A 22683-nucleotide genomic window follows, 5' to 3' on the forward strand; every position below is an offset into this window, starting at 1 on the left:
GGCAGTCACATGCAGTTGATTAGACTGAAATAGTATAGAAATAGTATAGAAGCCATACTAATAAAATAGCATGAGAAAAAAACATCCTCACACTGCTTGCAAGGAAACACATTCTGAAGGAAAGAGAGCAATAGGAAAGGAAGTCCTTGGTGCTCTCTGAGCTTGGTTGTTTGCTTGCCTTGTTTCCTTCTTCCCTTGTGAATCTTCAAAGGAATAAAATTCACAAGGGAAGAAGAAAACGCAAGTCTTTTGAAAATCAACCCACACCAACCAAGTGTTCCATTACCAAAGTAATAATCCAACCACCCACAAGAGGAGCTGTGTAAGAACATTACTCAGATGAGAACAAACGCACTGCAGCAACCCAGAACACCAGAAAAAGGAAACAAACCACCTATACAGCATCTTCCAACAAAATGGGTACCCATGCAAATTTATCAAAAAGTGGCTGAACACTCAACACACTACAGTACAACCAACACAGACTATGAAAAGGATAACATTACCTTTTGGAGTTTAGCTATGAGATTGTGATATACATCAAGTATGCATGAGATCACAATATACATCAAAAACATCTCTATTACAACCACATGTAGCAACACAAACCAACTAAAGCCATCCAAAACATCTTATGTAAAGCAAAAGACCTGGTAGCCCAAGAAGAATATATAACTATAGCCGCCCAGAGTCACTTGCTGAGATGGGCGGCTATAGAAATTAAATAAATAAATAAAATAAGAAGAGATGAGTTATCTACTACATACTGTGCAAGGACTGTAACAGCCACTATGTAGGACAGACAGGCACAAGACTAGCAGAACGCATCTACGAACACCTACTAGCAGTCAGAAGACACAATGAGAACTCCATAATCTCACAACACATGGACAGACTCAACCATACTTTCAACTGGGAAACTGAGCATCCTAGACCAAGCTAAATCCAAAAACGCTAGGGAATTCCTGGAAGCTTGGCACTCAGACAAGTCAGCCATCAATAGATGCATAGAGATAAACTACATTTACACACCATTCAAAAGAAACAGTAAAAAACTAAGAAGGAAACAAAAAGACCAGAACACATCCTCCCCAGCAACCAACACCCAGATAAGTAGGGATTAACACCACCCAATCAAGCAGAAAACAATATCCTAATCACTGCTTTAGGAGGATGGAGAAGCTGAAGAACAAGACTCAGCAACCTATTTTTTTTTAAACTGTAACAACAAATTCGTGCGGTTGCATCATCATTCTGGAAACAAAAGAAACCGTCCAGTTTTAGCCTCCGTCCTTAGAATGCAGAAGTGTACAATACTAGAAAATCAAAGTAAGTCTTTGTTTTGTTTTAAACTCGCAGGCGGCTCCCGGAGAGCCCGCCGTATGGAACATTCTCCCCCACCCTCCAAGTTAGGTTAGCTCCATCCCTGTTAATGTTCTGGAAGTCCCTCAAGACATGGTTAGGTCACCAGGCTTGAGGTTCTCAGGGAACAGGCGACCTTTTAAGGTGACTTCCCTATTGTGGGTGATATGTGTTGCTAAACTTCTTCTAAATTTTTAATATGAATGTCTATATTTTTATAATGATTGTTTTTATATTGTGGTTTTATTTGATTGTTCTGGTGAGATGGGCGGCTATATAAATTTGATAAATAAATAGGACCTTTTAATCACTTTGCCTACGAGCTAACATAAACACCTTTGCGGAAATCGTTCGCCTGCTCGCCGCCTTCTGCTTGCCCTCACCTCGCCCAGTTGTTTCCCCAAGACGCCCTACGGAGACTGGCAAAGACTGCTGTAGCCAGTGCAAATTAAATTAGAATAAAGCCTTCACAGGAGTAACGGGAGCGGCTCAGCGCAGTTCAGCCTTCCGATTTCTTCTCCCTGATTGGCTCCGGCTGCCCCGCGCGACTTTTTCGCTGTGCTCTTCAGCGAACAGCTTCCGCCCCCTCTTCCTCGTTTGGTAAACCCGCCCCTCAAGCAAGGGCGGCTGCTGCTGGGAGCCGACGGGGCTGTTGTGCGTGGGCCTGCGTTAGCTTCTGCGGAAAATTGGTGGCCTGGGCTTTGAGAGGAGGGGCGCCGATGAAACTGATCGATACTGGCGCACCAGTGGGCAACGACGCCTCCGCCGGCGGCGGTGCCACGGCCTCTGTTCTTGCCCCGGAGGTGAAGTACATCCTGGGGATAGACGTGGGGAGCACGGTGATACGGTGCCATGTGTACGACAAGGCGGCGGTCCTCAAAGGATTCAGTAGCAAACAGGTGAGGACTGTACGTGCCTTGGGGAAGGGGGCCTGAAATAATGGGACTGCTTTAACGCCGTTTTAGCATGTTTTGCTCACCAAGTTTTTTCGGGATTGTTCCATGATTGCGTAAGATTACAACTCACAGTGTAGTGCAAGTCCCCTGTCCAAAAATTGTGGTCGCAGGAAACACAGAACCATTAACTACCCACCCATGTTTTAATCCAGAGTGTTGTGTGTGCTCAGTTCGTGTATTCAGTTTATGATTCCGTTCAGGTGATTATCAGTTGATTCAGTAAATCATGGTTGTGCCAATAGTTTACTTGGAAACAAACTCAGTAAGAGAGTTTTATTCCTAAATGGTAGGGAGAGGATTACTGCTTAAATTCAATGGGACTTCCTTCCTTGCTATAAGGTATATACAATTAAAACAGTAGAGTTTCTTTTCCTTATAATTTCCTTGTTTTCCTTAACATTTTCCTTTTTTCTTCCTCCCACAATCCAAGTTGGTTCTCAGCCTTTTATTTTCTCAGGGCAGTAAGTTTCTGTTTTCACTGTCTTATGAATGAGGTAAGAATTGTATTTTGTTTTGTTTTTTGTCCTGGTTTATGATCTAGTGATCAAATTTGGCATTGTGGTTTTTCTGTAATGTACATTGCAACTTTTTGTTGCGGGTATCGTTGTAATATAGCATGTGCTCCTTTTTGTTTTCCATTTCAGTAGTATAAGTAAATGAAAACAGGTTGTACATCTACAGTTGTGTGAAAAAAAGTATACCCGCTTTGAGTTCTATGGTTTTACGTATCAGGACATAATAAAAATCTGGTCCTTAGCAGGTCTTAAAATTAGGTAAATACAACCTCAAATGAGCAACAATATATGACATATTACACTGTGTCATTATTTATTTTACAAAAATAAAGCCAAAATGGAGAAGCCATGTGTGAAAAACTAAGTAACTAAGAGGCTAAATAACAGCCAGGTGCTGCTAATCAAATGCCCTTGATTAATGGATCATAAGCAAGTGTGACCACCTCTATAAAAAGTTTTAGGAGTTTGCTGGTCTCGAGCATTCAGGTGTGTGTTAACACAATGCCAAAGAATAAAGACATCAGCAATGATCTTTGAGAAGCAATTGTTGCTGCCCATCAATCTGGGAAGGGTTATAAGGCCATTTCCCAACACTTTAAAGTCCATAATTCTACAGTTAGGAAGATTATTCACAAGTGGAAAACATTCAAGACAGTTGCCAATCTTCCCAGAAGTGGACATCCCAGGAAGTTTACCCCAGTGTCAGACAGTGCAATGCTCAGAGAAATTGCAAAAAAATCCAGGAGTTAAATGTTAAAGTTCATGACACTACAATTAGAAAAAGACTACAAGTATGGTTTGTTTGGAAGGGTTGTCAGGAGAAAGCCACTTTTCTTAAAAAGAACATGGCAGCATGGCTTAGGTTTGCAAAGTTGCATCTGAACAAATCACAAGACTTCTGGAACAATGTCCTTTGGACAGACGAGTGGAGGTGTTTGGCCATAATGCACAGTGCCACGTTTGGCAAAAGCCAAACACAGCATATCAGCACAAACCTCTCGTGCCAGCTGTCAAGCACAATGGCGTTGGGGTGATGATTTGGGCTTGTTTTGCAGCCTCAGGACCTGGGGACCTTTCAGTCATTGAGCCAACCATGAACTCCTTTGCATACCAAAGTATTTTAGAGTCAAATGTAAGGTCATCTGTCCAACAGCTAAAGCTTGGCCAAAATTGGGTCATGCAACAGGGCATTGATCCCAAGCACACCAGCAAATCTACAACAGAATGGCTGAAAAAGAAAAGAATCAAGGTGTTGCAGTGGCCCAGTCAAAGTCCAGACCTCAACCCAATTGAAATGCTGTGAGGGGACCTTAAGATAGCTGTGAGGGGACCTTAAGACAGCTGTGCATAAACAAATGCCCGTAAACCTCAATGAACTGAAGCAGTGTTGTAAAGAGTGGGCCAAAATTCCTCCACAACAATGTGAGAGACTGATGAAATAATTGTTTTCTGTATGACTTTAAGTTATTACTGCTAAAGGTGGTTCTACAAGCTATTGAATCATAAGGTGTACTTAGTTTTTCATACATGGCTTCTCTATTTTGGCTTTATTTTTGTGAAACAAATAATGACATGGTGTAATATGTCACGTGTTGTTGTTCAACTGAGGTTGTACTTACCTAATTTTAAGACCTGCTAAGGATCAGATGATCTTTTATTATGTCCTCATACGTAAAACCATAGAATTCAAAGAGGCTGTACTTTCTTTTTCACATGACTGTACCTGTATAGGTTGTACAAAGATTGGATTTTGCTTCAGTATGCTGTGTGGCAGCCTCCTGACCCTGGACTGCCTATGCATAAGGAGTTGGAATAGCAGTCCATGATGAATGCACCAATTGCACTACATCATGCTGATACTCTTATTGCAGTGCTTATGTGGATCCTGCTACATATAGTGCTGAAGACTGTTTTAACATTTTCATAGTGGTTAACCTGTCCTTATTATCACACCATAGAAATTGTTGAATTTTATTCAGTCAAAAATGGAATCTATCCATGCTGAGTTTGAAAATTTTTCAAAGTTGAAGATGAATTAAATAATTTAAAAATGTAGATGTTGGTGCTGTTGAAAGCAGTAACATTATCTTGCTTGAAAGTGCAATGATAGTGTACAAATCTATAATTGAAATCCTAATTGAAAGAATGGCAAAATACAGTCTTGACTGTGCTACAATTGGCTGGATATAAAGCTTATTGAAAAATCATACCCATGTCAGGATGGGAGGAAGTGTTGAGTGGCATACCACAGGGCTGAATTCTAGCTGTTCTCCCTGTGCTGTTCAACATATTTTTAAATGACTTGGATAAACTGTTAAAAAAACAGGGTTATCAAATTTGCAGATAACAAACATAGTGGAAAGTATTAAAATTCTGGAAGATTTTTATAAGCTGAAACAATAGGGAGAAACCAGGAAGGTGAATTTCACAGGAAGAAATGCAGAGCAAGATGGATTTTTCTTAGACTAAGAAAAACCAAAGGCATAGGATGGTGTGGGGGGAATCATGTTGGGCAGTACTAGATGCAAAAAGGATCTGGGTATTTTGGTAAATTACAAACTGAATATGAGTCAGCAGTGTGATGCAATTCTAGGCTACATCCTCTCTATTCTATATCAGACTGCATCTAGATCATTGTATCCAATTCTGAACATTGCAGTTTAGAAGGGGCATTGACAAACTGACCAGAGTAAAGCAACAGGGATGTTTTGTTAGTTGTACTTTCCATAAACTGCCAAGAGTCTGTCAAGATTGTGGCAGGTTATAAATAAAATAAATACTGGTAGTCCTTGGCTTACCATGATAATTGGGACCAGAATTGCTGTTGCTAAGCAACACAGTCGTAAAGCACGATGTCATATGACTGGGTCGCTTAGCAACAGCAGTTCTGGCAGTCCTGGTTGCCATTGACAAGTGAAGGGTCGATAAGTGCGGGTCGATAAGTGAAGACCTCGCATGATCGTGACTTCTGACTTCCTGCCAGCTTCCTCATTGACTCTGCTTGTGGAAAGCCAATAAGGAATGTAAGAAATTGCAATCACCTGACCGTGGCTTGCTGTGACATTGTAATTGCGAGCCAAACACCCGGATCACAATCATCACATCACGGGAAGGCGCTGACAGCCATAACTGAGGACTGGTTGTAAGTCCTTCTCGTTCAGCGCCGTCACAAGTTTGAATGGTTGCTAAATGAGTAGTCATAACCTGAGGACCACCTGTAAATCAAACCATGGTGATAAGGGGCCTAGAAAGAAAAACTTAAAAAGACTGGTTGGAGTGTGGGTATGTTTAGCCTGGCAAAGACTACAAGGAATCGTAATAGCTGTCTTCCAGTATCTGAAAGGCTCTTATATGGAAAGTGGAGCAGAATTTATCCAGAAAACAAGTCAAGAAAATACGTTTAAATTACAAGGAAGTAAATTTTGGCTGGATACCAGGTATGCATTTCTAGTGCTCAGAGTTATTCAGTGAGAATGATTTGCCTTTCTGGAGGTAGTGATCTCTTTCACTTAAGCTGTTCAGTGTCCTGTTGGATTGGAGTGACATATATGCCCCGGTAAATAAATACACTAGAAGTCTTTGTCAGCTCCACTAGGTAGACCAGACCAGGAAATGAACTCCACAAGAAGGCAAACTATTTTTATTGAGATTGGCTAAAATAAAAGAATCTTGCTCATCTGATTGTGCCATTTCTCTTTCCCTTCCTTATTCAGTACTCCGGTACTCAGTACTCATCTACCTGAGCCACTTCTAAATATTACCTTATTTCTCTGGGCTTAAAAAATGTTTCAGCCTCCTTTGCTTAAGTAGTAGTTCTTGCATATTTCCTCCAAAGTCATCTTCTTTACTCTCTCCTATAGTGTTTAAACAGACTGAATGCCCATCTTGTGGGGATGCTGTAGTAGTGGATTCCTGCACTGGGCTCTGAGCTAAACTAATAGATCTTCATTGTTTCTTCCAACTATTAATTCAATGATTCTGTGAATTTAAAAAAAAAATATATATTTAGTAGCTATGCTGTTTGTTACTTGTGGTATAGTTGTTCCCAAAGAAGCATCAAAGTTGCAAACTACCTTTTTTCATTATGCCTCTGTACTATGCTTCCCAGACCAAGTAGTTCAGCTTTCCCTCAACTTTGGTCATTCTTGGTCTGTCAAAGTACATATTATGCCAAGTATATGTCTTCAGCAAAGGATCGTTACCTTGTCGTGGTGCTGGAGCTTGAGCACCTCAATGATGCCATGAGCTAAACCGTGAAGGGCCACCCAAGACAGGAAGGTCGTGACAGAGAGGTCAGACTAAATGCGATCCCTGGGGAAGGTAATGGCAACCCACCCCAGTATTCTTGCCGTGAAAACTAAATGGATCAGTACAACCAGAGATATGTCGGTATACCATCAGAAGATGAGACCCCCAGGTTGGAAGATGGTCAAAATGCTACTGGGGAGGAACAGAGGATGAGTTCAACTAGCTCCAGACGTGATGACGCAGCTAGCTCAAAGCCGAAAGGACGGCTAGCGGCCGACGGTGCTGGTGGTGAACGGCGAATCCGATGTTCTAAGGATCAACACACCATTGGAACCTGGAATGTAAGATCTATGAGCCAGGGCAAATTGGATGTGGTTATTGGTGAGATGTCAAGATTAAAGATAGACATTTTGGGCGTCAGTGAACTGAAATGGACTGGAATGGGCCACTTCACATCAAATGACCACCAGATCTACTACTGTGGAGAAGAGGACCACAGAAGAAATGGAGTAGCCTTCATAATTAATAGTAAAGTGGCTAAAGCAGTGCTTGGATACAATCCAAAAAACGATGGAATGATCTCAATTCGAATTCAGGGCAAGCCATCTAACATCACAGTGATCCAAATATACGCCCCAACCACAAATGCTGAAGAAGCTGAAGTAGAGCAGTTCTATGAGGATCTGCAGCACCTACTGGACAACGCGCCTAAAAGAGACGTTATTTTTATCACAGGAGACTGGAATGCTAAGGTGGGCAGTCAAATGACACCTGGAATTACAGATAAGTATGGCCTGGGAGAACAAAACGAAGCAGGACACAGGCTGATAGAATTTTGCCAAGACAATTCACTCTGCATAACAAACACTCTCTTCCAACAGCCTAAGAGACGGCTTTATACATGGACTTCACCAGATGGACAACACCGAAATCAGATTGACTACATCCTTTGCAGCCAAAGGTGGCGGACATCTGTACAGTCGGTAAAAACAAGACCTGGAGCTGACTGTAGTTCAGATCACGAACTACTTCTTGCACAATTTAGGATCAGACTAAAGAGATTAGGGAAGACCCAGAGATCAGCTAGATATGAGCTCACTAATATTCCTAAGGAATATGCAGTGGAGGTGAAGAATCGATTTAAGGGACTGGACTTAGTAGATAGGGTCCCGGAAGAACTCTGGACAGACGTTGGCAACATTGTTCAGGAGGCGGCAACAAAATACATCCCAAAGAAAGAGAAAACCAAGAAGGCAAAATGGCTGTCTGCTGAGACACTAGAAGTAGCCCAAGAAAGAAGGAAAGCAAAAGGCAACAGTGATAGGGGGAGATATGCCCAATTAAAGGCAAAATTCCAGAGGTTAGCCAGAAGAGATAAGGAATTATTTTTAAACAAGCAATGTGCGGAAGTGGAAGAAGACAATAGAATAGGATGGACAAGAGACCTCTTCCAGAAAATTAGAAACATTGGAGGTAAATTCCAGGCAAAAATGGGTATGATCAAAAACAAAAGATGGCAGGGACCTCACAGAAGAAGAAGAGATCAAGAAAAGGTGGCAAGAATATACGGAAGACCTGTATAGGAAGGATAACAGTATCGGGGATAGCTTTGATGGTGTGGTCAGTGAGCTAGAGCCAGACATCCTGAAGAGTGAGGTTGAATGGGCCTTAAGAAGCAATAACAAGGCAGCAGGAGATGACGGCATCCCAGCTGAACTGTTCAAAATCTTGCAAGATGATGCTGTCAAGGTAATGCATGCTATATGCCAGCAAATTTGGAAAACACAATCTGGCCATCAGATTGGAAAAAATCAACTTATATCCCCATACCAAAAAAGGGAAACACTAAAGAATGTTCAAACTATCGAACAGTGGCACTCAGTTCACATGCCAGTAAGGTAATGCTCAAGATCCTGCAAGGTAGACTTCAGCAGTTCATGGAGCGAGAATTGCCAGATGTACAAGCTGGGTTTAGAAAAGGCAGAGGAACTAGAGACCAAATTGCCAATATCCGCTGGATAATGGAAAAAGCCAGGGAGTTTCAGAAAAACATCTATTTCTGTTTTATTGACTATTATAAAGCCTTTGACTGTGTGGACCATAACAAATTGTGGCAAGTTCTTAGTGGTATGGGGATACCAAGTCATCTTGTCTGCCTCCTGAAGAATCTGTATAACGACCAAGTAGCGACAGTAAGAACAGATCACGGAACAACAGACTGGTTTAAGATTGGGGAAGGAGTACGGCAGGGCTGTATACTCTCACCCTACCTATTTAACTTGTATGCAGAACACATCATGCGACATGCTGGGCTTGAGGAATCCAAGGCTGGAGTTAAAATCTCTGGAAGAAACATTAACAATCTCAGATATGCAGATGATACCACTTTGATGGCTGAAAGTGAAGAGGAACTGAGGAGCCTTATGATGAAGGTGAAAGAAGAAAGTGCAAAAGCTGGCTTGCAGCTAAACCTCAAAAAAAACCAAGATTATGGCAACCAGCTTGATTGATAACTGGCAAATAGAGGGAGAAAATGTAGAAGCAGTGAAAGACTTTGTATTCCTAGGTGCAAAGATTACTGCAGATGCTGACTGCAGTCAGGAAATCAGAAGACGCTTAATCCTTGGGAGAAGAGCAATGACAAATGTTGATAAAATAGTTAAGAGCAGAGACATCACACTGACAACAAAGGTCCTTATAGTTAAAGCAATGGTGTTCCCCGTAGTAACATATGGCTGCGAGAGCTGGACCATAAGGAAGGCTGAGAGAAGGAAGATCGATGCTTTTGAACTGTGGTGTTGGAGGAAAATTCTGAGAGTGCCTTGGACTGCAAGAAGATCAAACCAGTCCATCCTCCAGGAAATCAAGGCAGACTGCTCACTTGAGGGAATGATATTAAAGGCCAAACTGAAATACTTTGGCCACATCATGAGAAGACAGGACACCGTGGAGAAGATGCTGATGCTAGGGAGAGTGGAAGGCAAAAGGAAGAGGGGCCGACCAAGGGCAAGATGGATGGATGATATTCTAGAGGTGACGGACTCATCCCTGGGGGAGCTGGGGGTGTTGACGACCGACAGGAAGCTCTGGTGTGGGCTGGTTCATGAAGTCATGAAGAGTCGGAAGCGACTAAACGAATCAACAACATTTCTTCATGTATGTAGTTGTGGTTACCACTTCTTTTGTACAAAAAGCCCTCGCTTAATGATGGTCCCAATTAGAAGGGGCCTCAGAAAAAGCGCTTTATGATCTGTACTTGCACTTAGAACCGTCACAGATCATTGCACCACCCCTGTGGTCATGTGATCACAATTCCGGCACTTGGCAGCAGCTCGCATTTACCATCAGTTGCAGCATTCTGTGGTCATGTGATTGCGATTTGCAACCTTTTTTGCCAGTTTCTGGCAAAAATTCGGGAAGCTGGATTTGCTTAATGGCCGCAGTGATTCACTTAATGGCCATCGTAAAAACGGTTAAAACATCAGGCCTGGACATGTGATGATTCAACGACCATACCGCTTAACAACCAATTTTCTGGTCCCCGTTCTGGTTGTTAAGTGAGGACTACCAATATTCTTTAATATCCAAATGAAACGGCCAGTTGTCATCCTTTCAAGGTAGGCAAGGTTAGGAAACAGACTGCACAAGTTTAACTGGAACTATACTTTATTGATATAAATTACAGTAAAATCTTGGAGCCTGGCTGTATTTTCCCTTCCTTCCCTCTTACACCCTGGTGAGTTAGGGTGGAGACCATCTTAGCTTCTTTCTCATGCTTTCTGTTTCCTGGGCTTAAGGCATGCTTTTGTTGTCGAGCTCCAAGGTCATCTCTGTAGCTCTCCATACAAGTTGAAGTATGAGAGGTGCTGTTGCTACACTGCCGATACTTTGTGTCTTTTGATGTCTTTGATGAAGCGATGCACATGTTAAACTGATTCCTAGAGTTGGTAATGGATGCATAAATAGTATGAACATTTTGAATATATTTTCTGTGAACAAAGCCTACTGAAGCTTGAATCAAGTTCAGATTTTAAGAAGGCATGATTCATTTCCATTTCTCCATTCCCTGATGCAGAACTGAAGAGATGCATGCTGAAGACTGGAAATACAGGGAGGATTCATTAAGTGTCTCCTATCGTAACATTGCTAGAGCGAGATGGCCCTTGGTAATAGGGTTGGATCTCACTGGTTATCTTGTTAGATAATTATACAACATTTAAATTGCAAGTAGTAATTAAAGATGAGATTTCATCTATGAATTGCCCTAGTGAGTTTATAAAAACAGTGTTTAATAAAAGAAACAATCAGAAAAAGTTAAGCAAATACCTTAACTAGACTTAACTTTGTGTAATATTTATTGTTTTATAATTCTCCTTACACTCTTGTGTTAAGGTTTGGCACTTTTCTACCAAGTTCTTTGGAGAAAAGGGATTGATTTGATCTTGGAAGTATATTAGTAGCATTTATTTTCTGATAGTCAATCCTTAAGAATTAGTATTGATTTGTATTATTAATATATTATACTACAGAATTACTTGTTTTATTTTGTATCTTTAAAGCTAGAGTCTTTTCCAAATTCTAGTTAAAAGTTGGTTTGCAGATTTATGGTGACTTTGAATGCCAGAGAAATGTACATGTTCTGATTCTCATGAACAACGATCTGCTTTAATGGAAAATTTGGCCAGTTATGAGGTACAATACTCTGAAGGTTTCAACAACATATGTGAAGTGTATGTGCATTTTATACATTGATTTCTAATGGCTGGGCTGTGATTGTCTTTGCCTACTTTTAAAATAGAGAATGTGACTTATAAGTGTGTAAGCAATAGACTGAAGAACTTTAATTCTGTTTTAATTCTGTTTTAATATGTGAAGTTGCTTTTTTTGGAATCTTCATCAAGATCACTAACATCTATGATCTTGGCAAACCTATGTTTCCCTTAATAGGTAGAGATTCTTCATCCTCAGCCAGGATGGGTTGAATTTGACCCTGAAAGTCTGTGGACCCAGTTCACTGGTGTGATTAAAGAAGCAGTTCAAGGTAATCATGCAGTCATATTAATTTGCTCTTTCAAAAGGTGATTATTGCCATATGAAATATATTTTATATTGATATCTAGATTAAAGCTAAGGGCTTCACAAGAGAGCTCACAACATATGGGAGCTGCTTTCCTAAGGAACAGCCTGCTCTCCACTTACATCACCATCTAGAAGCTGAATTAACAATTGTGATTTCTAATGTGTGAAATTTATTTTAATGAAATGTCTTACATTTATTCATTCATGTGGATTAATAATTAAATTAAATACCACCATAATTAATCAGTAACTCTTGTTTAAATTAAAACCATTAAAACCTGACTGTTTACCCAGGTACTGGGGTAGAGTGGTAGAGCCTGTGGAGAGTTGATGGGGCAACCTGGGGGGTTGATCGAGGCACAGGGTTTTTAGTTTTTATGTTTTTTTGTAGTTTTATTGTTGTGAGCCACCCAGAGTTATTTTAAGATGGGCAGCCCTACAAATCTTTTTAAATAAATAAATAAATAATAAAAAAATTTCAGTTGCAGGACTTAAAATGAATCAAATCTCTGCTCTTGGACTTTCAACACAGCGGGGATCTTTCATTACATGGAACAAGTATGTATGTAGGTTATCACTGTTACCTTACTCCTGTATGTGTTGTTAAATGTGGATGCTTTCCAAAATGAATAAAGTTCACCTGTTGGTAATAGTGCTTGATGGCTGTCTAGTCACACATACTTATTTAATAAAACTAGGCATGAGTTATGCTAATTGCTATTTATGAAACAACAGTCAAAATTGAAGTACTTTACAAAGATGTCGCCCATGGTATTAAAAATATTTATGAACTCTATTTAGCTTTTATTTGGAACCCATTGTAAAATTTGTATTTTTCAACAGAATGAAGTTAAAACAAATATGTGGTTTGCTGAAGGGCGGGTGCTAATTATATGTTTATGTGTGGATGTAGAATATGCTCCTACACAGCCAAAAAGCTTTACTGATTCTAGTTTTAAAATGCCACTTTAAAAGGTGGGCCTCAACTTTTATGTAAAAAAAACCCCTTTATTGACAATATCTATCTGAATCCCCGTCAGTGTTGGTTCTGATGAAGGACGTGTGTTACCTCTGCTAAACAAAAGCAAAAGCCCAGCAATCAAAATTGTTGTTTAATTATTTAGTTGCTTCTCACTCTTTGCGGTCTAATGGACATCATCTACATAGGACTGCCCGGCAGCAGCTGCTTTTTTGAGCTCTTGTAAGCTCATGTTTGTGTTATCAGTGATAGGATCTAGCTACCATGTTTGCTGTTGGCCATTTCTTCAATTGCCTTCCATTTTTCCAAACATCAGGGGCTTTTCAAATGACTCTTGCCTTTGCATCGTGTGTCCGAAATACTTAAGATTTACTTTCATTAATAGTGTTTCCAGTGAGCAGGCTGGTTTTATTTTATCTAGGATTAAATGATTTACTCTGTTGTTGGTCCGTGGTATTCCCAAAAGCTTTCACTGGCACCACAATTCAAAGGCATCAATTTGTCCTTGTTCGACCTTTTTGATGTTTCAGCTTTCACAGCCATGTTTTACAAATGGAAAAAAGTAGCCTTTGTCTGGGTGATATCTCTGCACTTTAATATTTGGTCTTGATCTCTGACATCTTTCTCTCAAGTAGGAGACATATGTATCTGTGGAAGGGGAAGAGGGGTCACCAAACATGTATCATAATTTCTGCTATAGGTGTCCACAGCTAACCCTATTAATGGAAAAATAATTATGTCTCTGGATGTCTGTATGCAAGAGTGGGCTTTGTTTTTATTATATCCTCAGCCTGTAGTTGCAGACCTCTTATTTCATTGCTACAGTCATCGTCCCTGTGAAGTTTTCAGCCAAGGAAGATAATCTGTTACTATTGCAACTTCTTCTCTGTCTCCCTGCATGGCTTTGGTATTGCCTATTGACTTAATATGTTCTTTTTAAAATATTAGTAGCAGCCTGGCTATTTCAGTCTCTTTTCTCCTTCAACAAATTATTCTCTTTCAACATAAACCTATTGAATATTAGTAGGATTAATAGGGCTAGCTGTGGACACCTATAGCAGAAATTATGATACATGTTTGGTGACCTGACCACAGATACATATGTCTCCTACTTGTTGAAAATTAGTATTACCCTCACACCATGTGACTAGGGTGGTTACTGATCTATCCTTAGAGTTCTCTCTAACCCTAACTGAAACTGGCCTCCCCAAAATATTCTCATCACTGATTCCATTACATTAGTTAATATACTAACAGCTTGGAGAGCAGAAAGAACACAGCCTACATGAATCCTGTTAAATAATTGGGGATCTGTATATTATCATTATGGTCTTTACATAAAATACTTTGATGAAATAAATTATAAAGGTATAATTAAAAGGATACGTAATTATACAAGTTTTAGGAATAAGTTTGTATGAATAATATGAATATTGAGATTTCTTTCCTGAATTCTTCAGTTATGAGCCTAGTTTGTGAGATGGGTGGCTCTATAAATTTGATAAATGAGTTCAATAATTACTTCAATTATCCAGTCAGAGTTCTTCCATATGTGAATCAACTACAGTAATACTACATATCCTGGGAAGAATTACAGCAATAAATTGTAAGTTGAGAAGTAAGGTTGGGAAGAAAACAATCTTTCAAAATTTCTCAGTAAAGTACTATTGGTCAGTTCAACTTTATCTATAGGGAGAAGGGAATGTAGCAACAGGTGCGTTTTTAAAACTCTTCCACTAAATAAATCTGACAGTTGCAAAACCAGTTATTCTGCTAAAAGCTGCTTATGTAGAAATAGTTTCACATTATTTAATAATTCTCTAAAGAATTATTTTGAATTCTTTAGAGAAGTTATTAAGTTGCCATAGGTAAAGGTAAAGGTTTCCCTTGACGTAAAGTCCAGTCGTGTCCGACTCTAGGGGGCGGTGCTCATCTCCGTTTCAAAGCCTTGGAGCCGGCGTTGTCCATAGGACACTTCCGGGTCATGTGGCCAGCATGACTCACGGAACGCCGTTACCTTCCCGCCGAAGCGGTACCAATTAATCTACTCACATTTGCATGTTTTCGAACTGCTTGGTGTGCAGGAGCTGGGACGAGCAACGGGAGCTCACCCCGCCGCGCGGTTTCGAACCGCTGACCTTCCGATCGACAGCTCAGCGGTTTAACCCGCAGCGCCACCGCGTCCCATCTTAAGTTGCCATAGTTAAGATATAATGAAGAAATAAATAGAAAAAAGTAATAAAGAGCTTAAGCTTAATTCTTATAAATTCCTGTCCAGTAGATATGGACAATTACATTAAGTCTTGTGTTTTTAAATATATTTCAGCTCTATTGTCATAGTGATCTACTGGGTGTAGGAGGGTGCGCTGGTGGGGTGTTGGGTGAGCAGGGTGGGCCCAGGGGTGGCTGCTGCTGGTGGGGGAGACTTACAGGAGCTACTTGTGACCTTCCCTGCCGGCTTCCCCGTTGACTTTGCTTGTGGGAAACCATCAGGAAGGTTGCAAATGGCAATCATATGACTGCGGGACTCTGCAACCATCCTAAGTGCAAGCTGGTTGCCAAATGCCCAGATCATGATTGCAGGGGTGCTGGGATGGCCAGAACTTCGAGGACCAGTTGTAAGTACCACTCGTTCAGCGCTGTTGTAACTTCGAAAGGTCGCTGAGTGAGTGGTCGTTAACTGAGGACTACCTGTATTAATCTTCAAACTAATTCACTGCAATGAAGATAAAGAGCTAGTGAAATATCTAACTGCAACCAAGGCCTTACCTGCACTCTGAGTTAGGGAGAAATACGTGTTAAAATAGTTGGCTGTACTATACTGCTTTTCACACAGAGGACTTTTTTTAACTTTCAAACATGCTATCCCCAACATGTTGTGTGAAGAGATATAATCCAGTACTAGATGTATCATGAGTTAGTTGGTTTATGTTTTAAGACTTGTCCTAGAGTTTAAAAGCAGCTTTGCTTTTAACAGAGAATTCCCTGCAGTTATTTCAACAATTGTTTGAAAAATTATGCTTTAAAATTTGTTTTTTTTTTAAACAGGAATTGAAATAATATACAATGGTGCTTAAGTTTGTGATCACTTTTGAATTTTCAATATTTCTGCATAAATATTACCTAAAATGTGATAAGTTTTCCACACAAGTCCTAAAACTAGATAAAGAGAACCCAATTAAACAAGTCAACTATTATACTTGTTCATTTATTTATTGAGAACAGAAGTCCAAAGCTACATATTTGTAGCAAAAGTATGTGAACCTTTGCTTTCAGTAACTGGTATGGCCCCTTTGGGCAGCAATAATTGCAACTAAACATTTCCGATAACTGTTTATCAGTCCTGAACATTGGCTTGGAGGAATTTTAGCCCATTCCTCCTTACAGAGCAGCTTCAACTTGATGGGCTTCCTCTCACAAACTGCCTGCTTCAGGTCCTTCCACAACATTGCTCTAGGATTAAGGCCAGGACTTTGACTTGGCTATATCAGAACGTTAACTTTCTTCTGCTTTAACTATTCTTTGGTTGTACGACTTGTGTGTTTTGAATTGTCTTGCTGCTTGACCCACTTTCTCTTGAGCTTCAGTTCATGGACAGATACATTGACATTTTCTTGTAGAATTTGCTGGTATGATTCAGAATTCATAGTTCCATCAATGATGGTAAGTGGTCCTGGTCCAGAGGAAGCAAAGCAGGCCTAAACCATGATATTGCCACCACGTTTTACAGATGGTACAATGTTCTTAATTTGGAATGCAGTGTTTTGTTGTTGTTCAGTCATTAAGTCATGTCTGACCCTTCGTGACCCCATGGACCATAGCACGCCAGGCCTTCCTGTCCTCCACTGTCTCCCAGAGTTTACTCAGATTCATGTTCATTGCATCGATGATGCTATCTAACCATCTCATCCTCTGCCGTCCCCTTCTCCTTTTGCCTTCAGTCTTTCCCAGCATCAGGGTCTTTTCCAGTGAGTCCTCTCTTCACATTAGGTGGCCAGAGTATTTGAGCTTCAGCTTCAGTATCTGTCCTTCCAATGAACTGTCAGGGTTGATTTCCTATTTGCCTTTCACCAACCATAACACTTTTCCTTCAAGCCAAAAAGTTCTATTTTCATTCACAGAATATTCTTCCATTAGCCTTCTGACTTATCCACATGGTCTTTCACAAACTGTAGATGAGCAGCAACGTTCTTTTTTGAGAGTAGTGGCTTTCTCCTTGTAACCCTGCATCAAAGCTGCCCAAGTTTGCAACTTTATTTTTTCAAGCAAAGTTCTGGTTTCAACATGGGTGCAAGCAACAGAGGTTTGGGTTTTTTATACTGGTAAAAACTTAAGAGAGGAGGGGCTGCTTTGCAAAGAGGGAATTCATCTCTCTGTGGAGGAAGAGTACATCTTTGGACAACAGCTGGCTAATTCCGGTCAAGAGGGCTTTAAACTAGCATACAAGGGGGCAAGAGTCATAAAATCATTGATGAGTAATGATTTGAATGTAGGAGCAAAACAAAGTGTTTAACTAATGAAAAGGGGAACACAGGGAGTCTAGCTCATTACAATAAATGTCTCTATACCAGTGCACAAAGTATGGGTAATAAGCAAGATGAGCTGGATGTTATGAGGTACAAGGGCAAGTAAGGGTAACAGGAACATGTGGGATAAATATTGGTACATATGTACAATATGAGTACAGCTTCTTTCAGAGGAACGGGAAGCGCAAGACAGGTTGTATAATGTTGCATATCAGGAATGAAAGGATCTAGATAAGGGATAAATAGGCAAGATAAAAGGATCTAGGCTAGAATAAAGGGCAAGGATATTTTGCTAGGAGTCTGATATAGACCATAGAAGAGGTAGAGGATTTACTGAAACAGATAACTGAAGCTTCAGAAAAACATGGAGATTTCAACTACTCATACATCTTTTGGAAAATTAATTCTGCCAAATACAAGATGTCAGATAAATTTTGATCTGTGCTGGTGATAATTATCTCTTTCAAAAAGTTTAGATGGACACTAGGGGGTTTGCTACCTTAGATTTGGTTCTTACTTACAGGAAGTCATCGATTGAAGATATTAAAGAAGTAAAAACTTTGGGGGTGAACTGACCATGTATTCCTAAAGTTGATCTTTACAAAAATTTGGTAAAAAATTCAAATTATGGATTTTAGACTAATTTTAATAAATGAAATAGTAAGGAAGATGCCATAGGAACAAAACCTTAAAGACAAAGATTTTGTAGCTAGCTGATTTTTCTTGGAAAGAAAATTAAGGATAGTAGTCTGAAATAATGTCAGTGAGGAAGAAAACTAGGAAATATCAAAAGGACCCAATGTGGTTGAATAGGCAGCTCACAAAGGAGCTGAGGTTAAAAAAGTTTGCTTATTCAAAATAGAAAAAGATTAATATCCAAAGAAATCTACCCATCTTTAGTTCAGAAATGAGGTATAATATGAGGAAGGTGGAAAGCTAAATCTGTCCAATAAGAAGGGTTTCTTCATATATTTCAGCAGCAAGAGGAAGACAAAGAAGATGTGACCTTATTGCTTACTCCAAATTGAGAAACCTTAACATGATTAAGAGAAAGCATGAGAGCTCATTTTTTTGACTCATCTTTCTGTCCAAAGGAAATGATGCTTTGAGTAGCCTAGATGAGGAACAAACACAACAGGGGATGTTCAGGCCAGCTAACTTGAATCTACTGGTTAGGCTTTCACATCAGGCAGGTCAGGAAGTCTGTTGTCTGGACCACAGTCACTAAAGTCCAACATTATCTTCCTGGAGAAAAAAAGAAGCGTCAGAGGACAGGAAAAGAGTAAACGTAGTTCCCCTCTTTAAGAAAAGAAAAAAAAAAGATCCCCATACTAATTTTCCAGTGAGCCTAACATCAGTATCTGGAAGATGTTAAGAGTAGATAATAAAGCAGGCCATTTGTAACCATCATGAAGACTATGCTCTGCTTGCTAAAAGTCAGCGTGGTTTTGTCAAAAATAGGTGAGACAAATCTCATCCTTTTTTCTTCAAAAAGTAAAGGTAAAAGGCTATAAAAGTATAGGTGGATAGCACTGCAATAAAATGAGTCCATAATTAACTAGCTAACCACATTCCAGAAGTCAGCATTAATCACTCCATAGTGAGTGGGAAAGAAGCAACCAATGGTGCCAGAGGCCTCTGTCTTGACCCAATATTAGTCAACAATTTGGAATTGATGGGTTGTTTGTCTGTTTGCTGATGACACACAATTAGGAAATCTGGAGAATATAATCTAACAGATTGGAAAACTGGGCTGAAAGGACAAGATGTCCTTCAACAGGAAGAAATGTAATGTACTGCATTTAGAGAGGAAAAATATAGGGCACTCTACAAGAAGGGAGCTTAGAAGCACTGCACTGGGGAAGGACTTGGGTGTGGTCATTGACAGCTGAACATGAGACAACAATGTGAGACTGCTGTTAAAAGGGCTAACAGTTCTGGGCAGCATTAGAAGAAACACTCTCCTTAACCCTGCACTGCGGAGAACATACTCTGGGGCTCTGTGAATGATTCTGGGCACCACATTTCCAGAAATATGTTGATTAGAACAGATTGAGTGAGGGCAAAACAAATGATACAGGGTCTTGAGGACAGGCTGATGTAACTTGGGATGATGAGTCTGGAGAACAGAAGGTTGAAGGTAGAGATGTGCAGGTACATAAAAGAGTGCCACTGGGGTGATAGTCATGAACTGTATTGTATTGCCACAGAACTGAGGACAAGAAATAGTGGGTACAAGTTGGAGCTCATATTCCCTTTTTGCCTGCCACTAGTGTTAAAATAAAAAGGTTTTGCCCACTGCAGACATAATCAATTCGTACAATATCCTTCTAATGATTACAGTGTGGAGATGTAAATTTGCAGAGGTCAGCCATCAATAACCCTAACATCCCATTTGACAGAAGGAAAAGCACAAGACAGTCTAAAGCAGACATAGTTGATTGGTGCGTGAAACTCAGTAGTGGGAATAAGCTTTTGGTGGTCAAAAAGGAAACAAGGTCCGAAGTTGCAGCTATCTAGATTTCTCTTAAATATAAAGAAAAAAATCCTGATTATAAGATCTTTATAACCACAAACCCACATATGTTTTTAAGAGGAGGCTGGACAACCACCTCTTGAGGATGCTTTACTTGTTTATGGGCTTTTTTGCATATTGCAGAGGGTTGGACTAGATGATCCTTGTGATCCCTTCTTTCATGATTCTTTGATTCTGCATTGATAATTATATAACTATAACTTAGACATTAGTGCCGTAATTAGAAAGTCAATTATCTCTTTTTGCTTTTTCAGAAAGACAGGGAAACCTTTTCATAATTTCATAAGTTGGCAAGATGTGAGAGCTGCTGCCCTTGCTCAATCCTGGAACAGATCTTTTTTAATAAAGGTGAGATACTTTTTTGCATTGAAAAGTAAGCTGGAGGAAGGATGGAATTTTGCAAGTGTGCAGATATATACACATCCTTACTATGGAGAAGGCTGGGTCTCACTGGTAATTGCTTCTTGAAACCAGTGGCTTGGGAGATCTGTGATGACTTGCGGCTGGGGAAATAAGGTAGAGCTGCTCTACCTGTATTTTTATGAGGAAAACAGTGTCATAGGTGAGGATGTTTAAATCTTTCCTTCTATTCTCCTGATCTAAATGGCAAGATAGGAGCACTCTTCCCAAGCTGCATTCTGTAAACTAGAAGACTAGGAGAGGGAAATAGCCATGAATCTCCCAGCATGTTATGCAGCTTGGTTTTAAGGACTAGATTTAGAATCTAGATTTAGAATGCAGATTTGGTAAGACAAGCATAGTTACAATTGCCTGAATGAAAAAGTTGGTATTAGTGAAGGGGTGCAGATGAATTTTGACTTCTGCAATGGAAAGGTTAAACGTGACTGTTTCTTATAGGCTCAGGTCTGTTTGGTATGTGCAGGAGAATGTAGAGAAAGGCTGTTTTAATATTGTAATAGTAAAGGTAAAGGTAAAGGTTTCCCTTGACGTAAAGTCCAGTTGTGTCCGACTCTAGGGGGCGGTGCTCATCTCCGTTTCTAAGCCTTAGAGCCGGCTTTGTCCGTAGACACTTCCGGGTCATGTGGCCAGCATGACACGGAATGCCGTTACCTTCCCGCCGAAGCGGTACCTATTGATCTACTCACATTTGCATGTTTTCGAACTGCTAGGTGAGCAGGAGCTGGGACGAGCAACGGGAGCTCACCCCGCTGCGCGGTTTCGAACCGCCGACCTTCCGATCGGCAGCTCAGCGGTTTAACCCGCAGCGCCACCGCGTCCCTTTTAATATTGTAATAGACTCTCATTTTTTATTTTATTGACATTTGTTAAAAATTACGTGCACGTGGAAAATCAGGCATAAACATATGGAAAACCAGAAAACATCTAGCAAATATCTGGGATATAACTTTCTCTCTGCTGTGCTGGATTTCAGTTTGCAGGAAGTTTATAATACAAGCAATATTCAAAATGGATTTCCATGCAAGCAGTCAGAAGTGAAATAGATTCTTGCCTTTCTTTGTTCTCTCTTCTTCCCCTGCACGTGAAGACCTGTAACAATACTTTGAACTAGTCCTAGAAAATCACCAGAAAAATTTCTGGACAACTTGCTTCTTGCTGGGTAGCATGGGAATACTAGTCTATTCTGAAAAGCAAAACTTATTTTGGACTAGCATGACAGAGAATATTGTACAGGTCCAGATAACCAGTATTTCACCAAATAGTTAAGTAGTTCTGTGTTCATAGAAATTGGCTGTGTTCACAGAACATAGTAAGTCTCATTTGCTTATCCATGATTTATTGAAAAAAACACAAATGGCTAAGTTCAGACAAATTACAGTTTACAAATCACATTGTCTGAACTCACATAAAACACTAAGCAATAAACAACAAACTAAGGCATAAATAATCACTTTTTGGCTATGTATGTGAACTCAGTACACTAAGCTGTATGCATATGTTAATAATATTAGGAATGTACAAAATGTGCAGAACAGCTGATTTTGAGCACTCTGTGCCTGAATTAAAACATACATGTTTTGAATGTTGAGGTCCAAATATAGAACAATATAGGGCTGCTTTGTTCCAGATATAGAAAAAAATTACACAGAAAAAAAAATCTAAGACTGAGGAATTTCCTTGGGCAAAGACACATGTGATATTGGAGGCAGGGAAGATACTGGGAAGATTGGGGGTGGGCATGCTGTTGTGACATGCCAATAAGACCTGCTTCCTATTGCTGAGACCACTGCTGTAAGGGGCAGATACGCATCCAGTATATCAGTGGCAGCTGAGGGAAGGGTAGGAAGAGAAGGGGCAGGTTTGGGAGCAGGTAGGCCAGATAAAGATGCTGTTTTGTACTGCTGAGACCACTGTAGGGGGGGCAGGTGCATGGGCCAGTACAATATCAATGGCTGGTGAGTGTGGGGATGGAAAGCACAGGGAAGTGGGGAACTGGATGGGTCAGTGCTTAGGCAAGGGAACAGGAGATCCTCTGGATTTTTTTTTTTTTGCTCAAATGTGG

General features: G+C 40.2%; 1 protein-coding gene across 1 annotated transcript in view; it reads left to right on the forward strand.

Annotated features, from left to right (window-relative positions):
• Positions 1-1972: 1972 nt before the first annotated feature.
• The window catches only part of GK5 (glycerol kinase 5), a 36442-nt gene continuing 15731 nt past the window's right edge, over positions 1973-22683 (forward strand). The window contains exons 1-4 of the mRNA XM_063306650.1: positions 1973-2261; positions 12029-12122; positions 12643-12718; positions 20456-20549. Coding sequence (XP_063162720.1) covers positions 2082-2261; positions 12029-12122; positions 12643-12718; positions 20456-20549 — 444 coding nt within the window. The 5' untranslated portion in view covers positions 1973-2081. The remainder of the gene's footprint in view (positions 2262-12028; positions 12123-12642; positions 12719-20455; positions 20550-22683) is intronic.

Source organism: Candoia aspera, chromosome 6 (genome assembly GCF_035149785.1).
Source record: "Candoia aspera isolate rCanAsp1 chromosome 6, rCanAsp1.hap2, whole genome shotgun sequence".
Lineage (NCBI taxonomy): Eukaryota > Metazoa > Chordata > Lepidosauria > Squamata > Boidae > Candoia > Candoia aspera.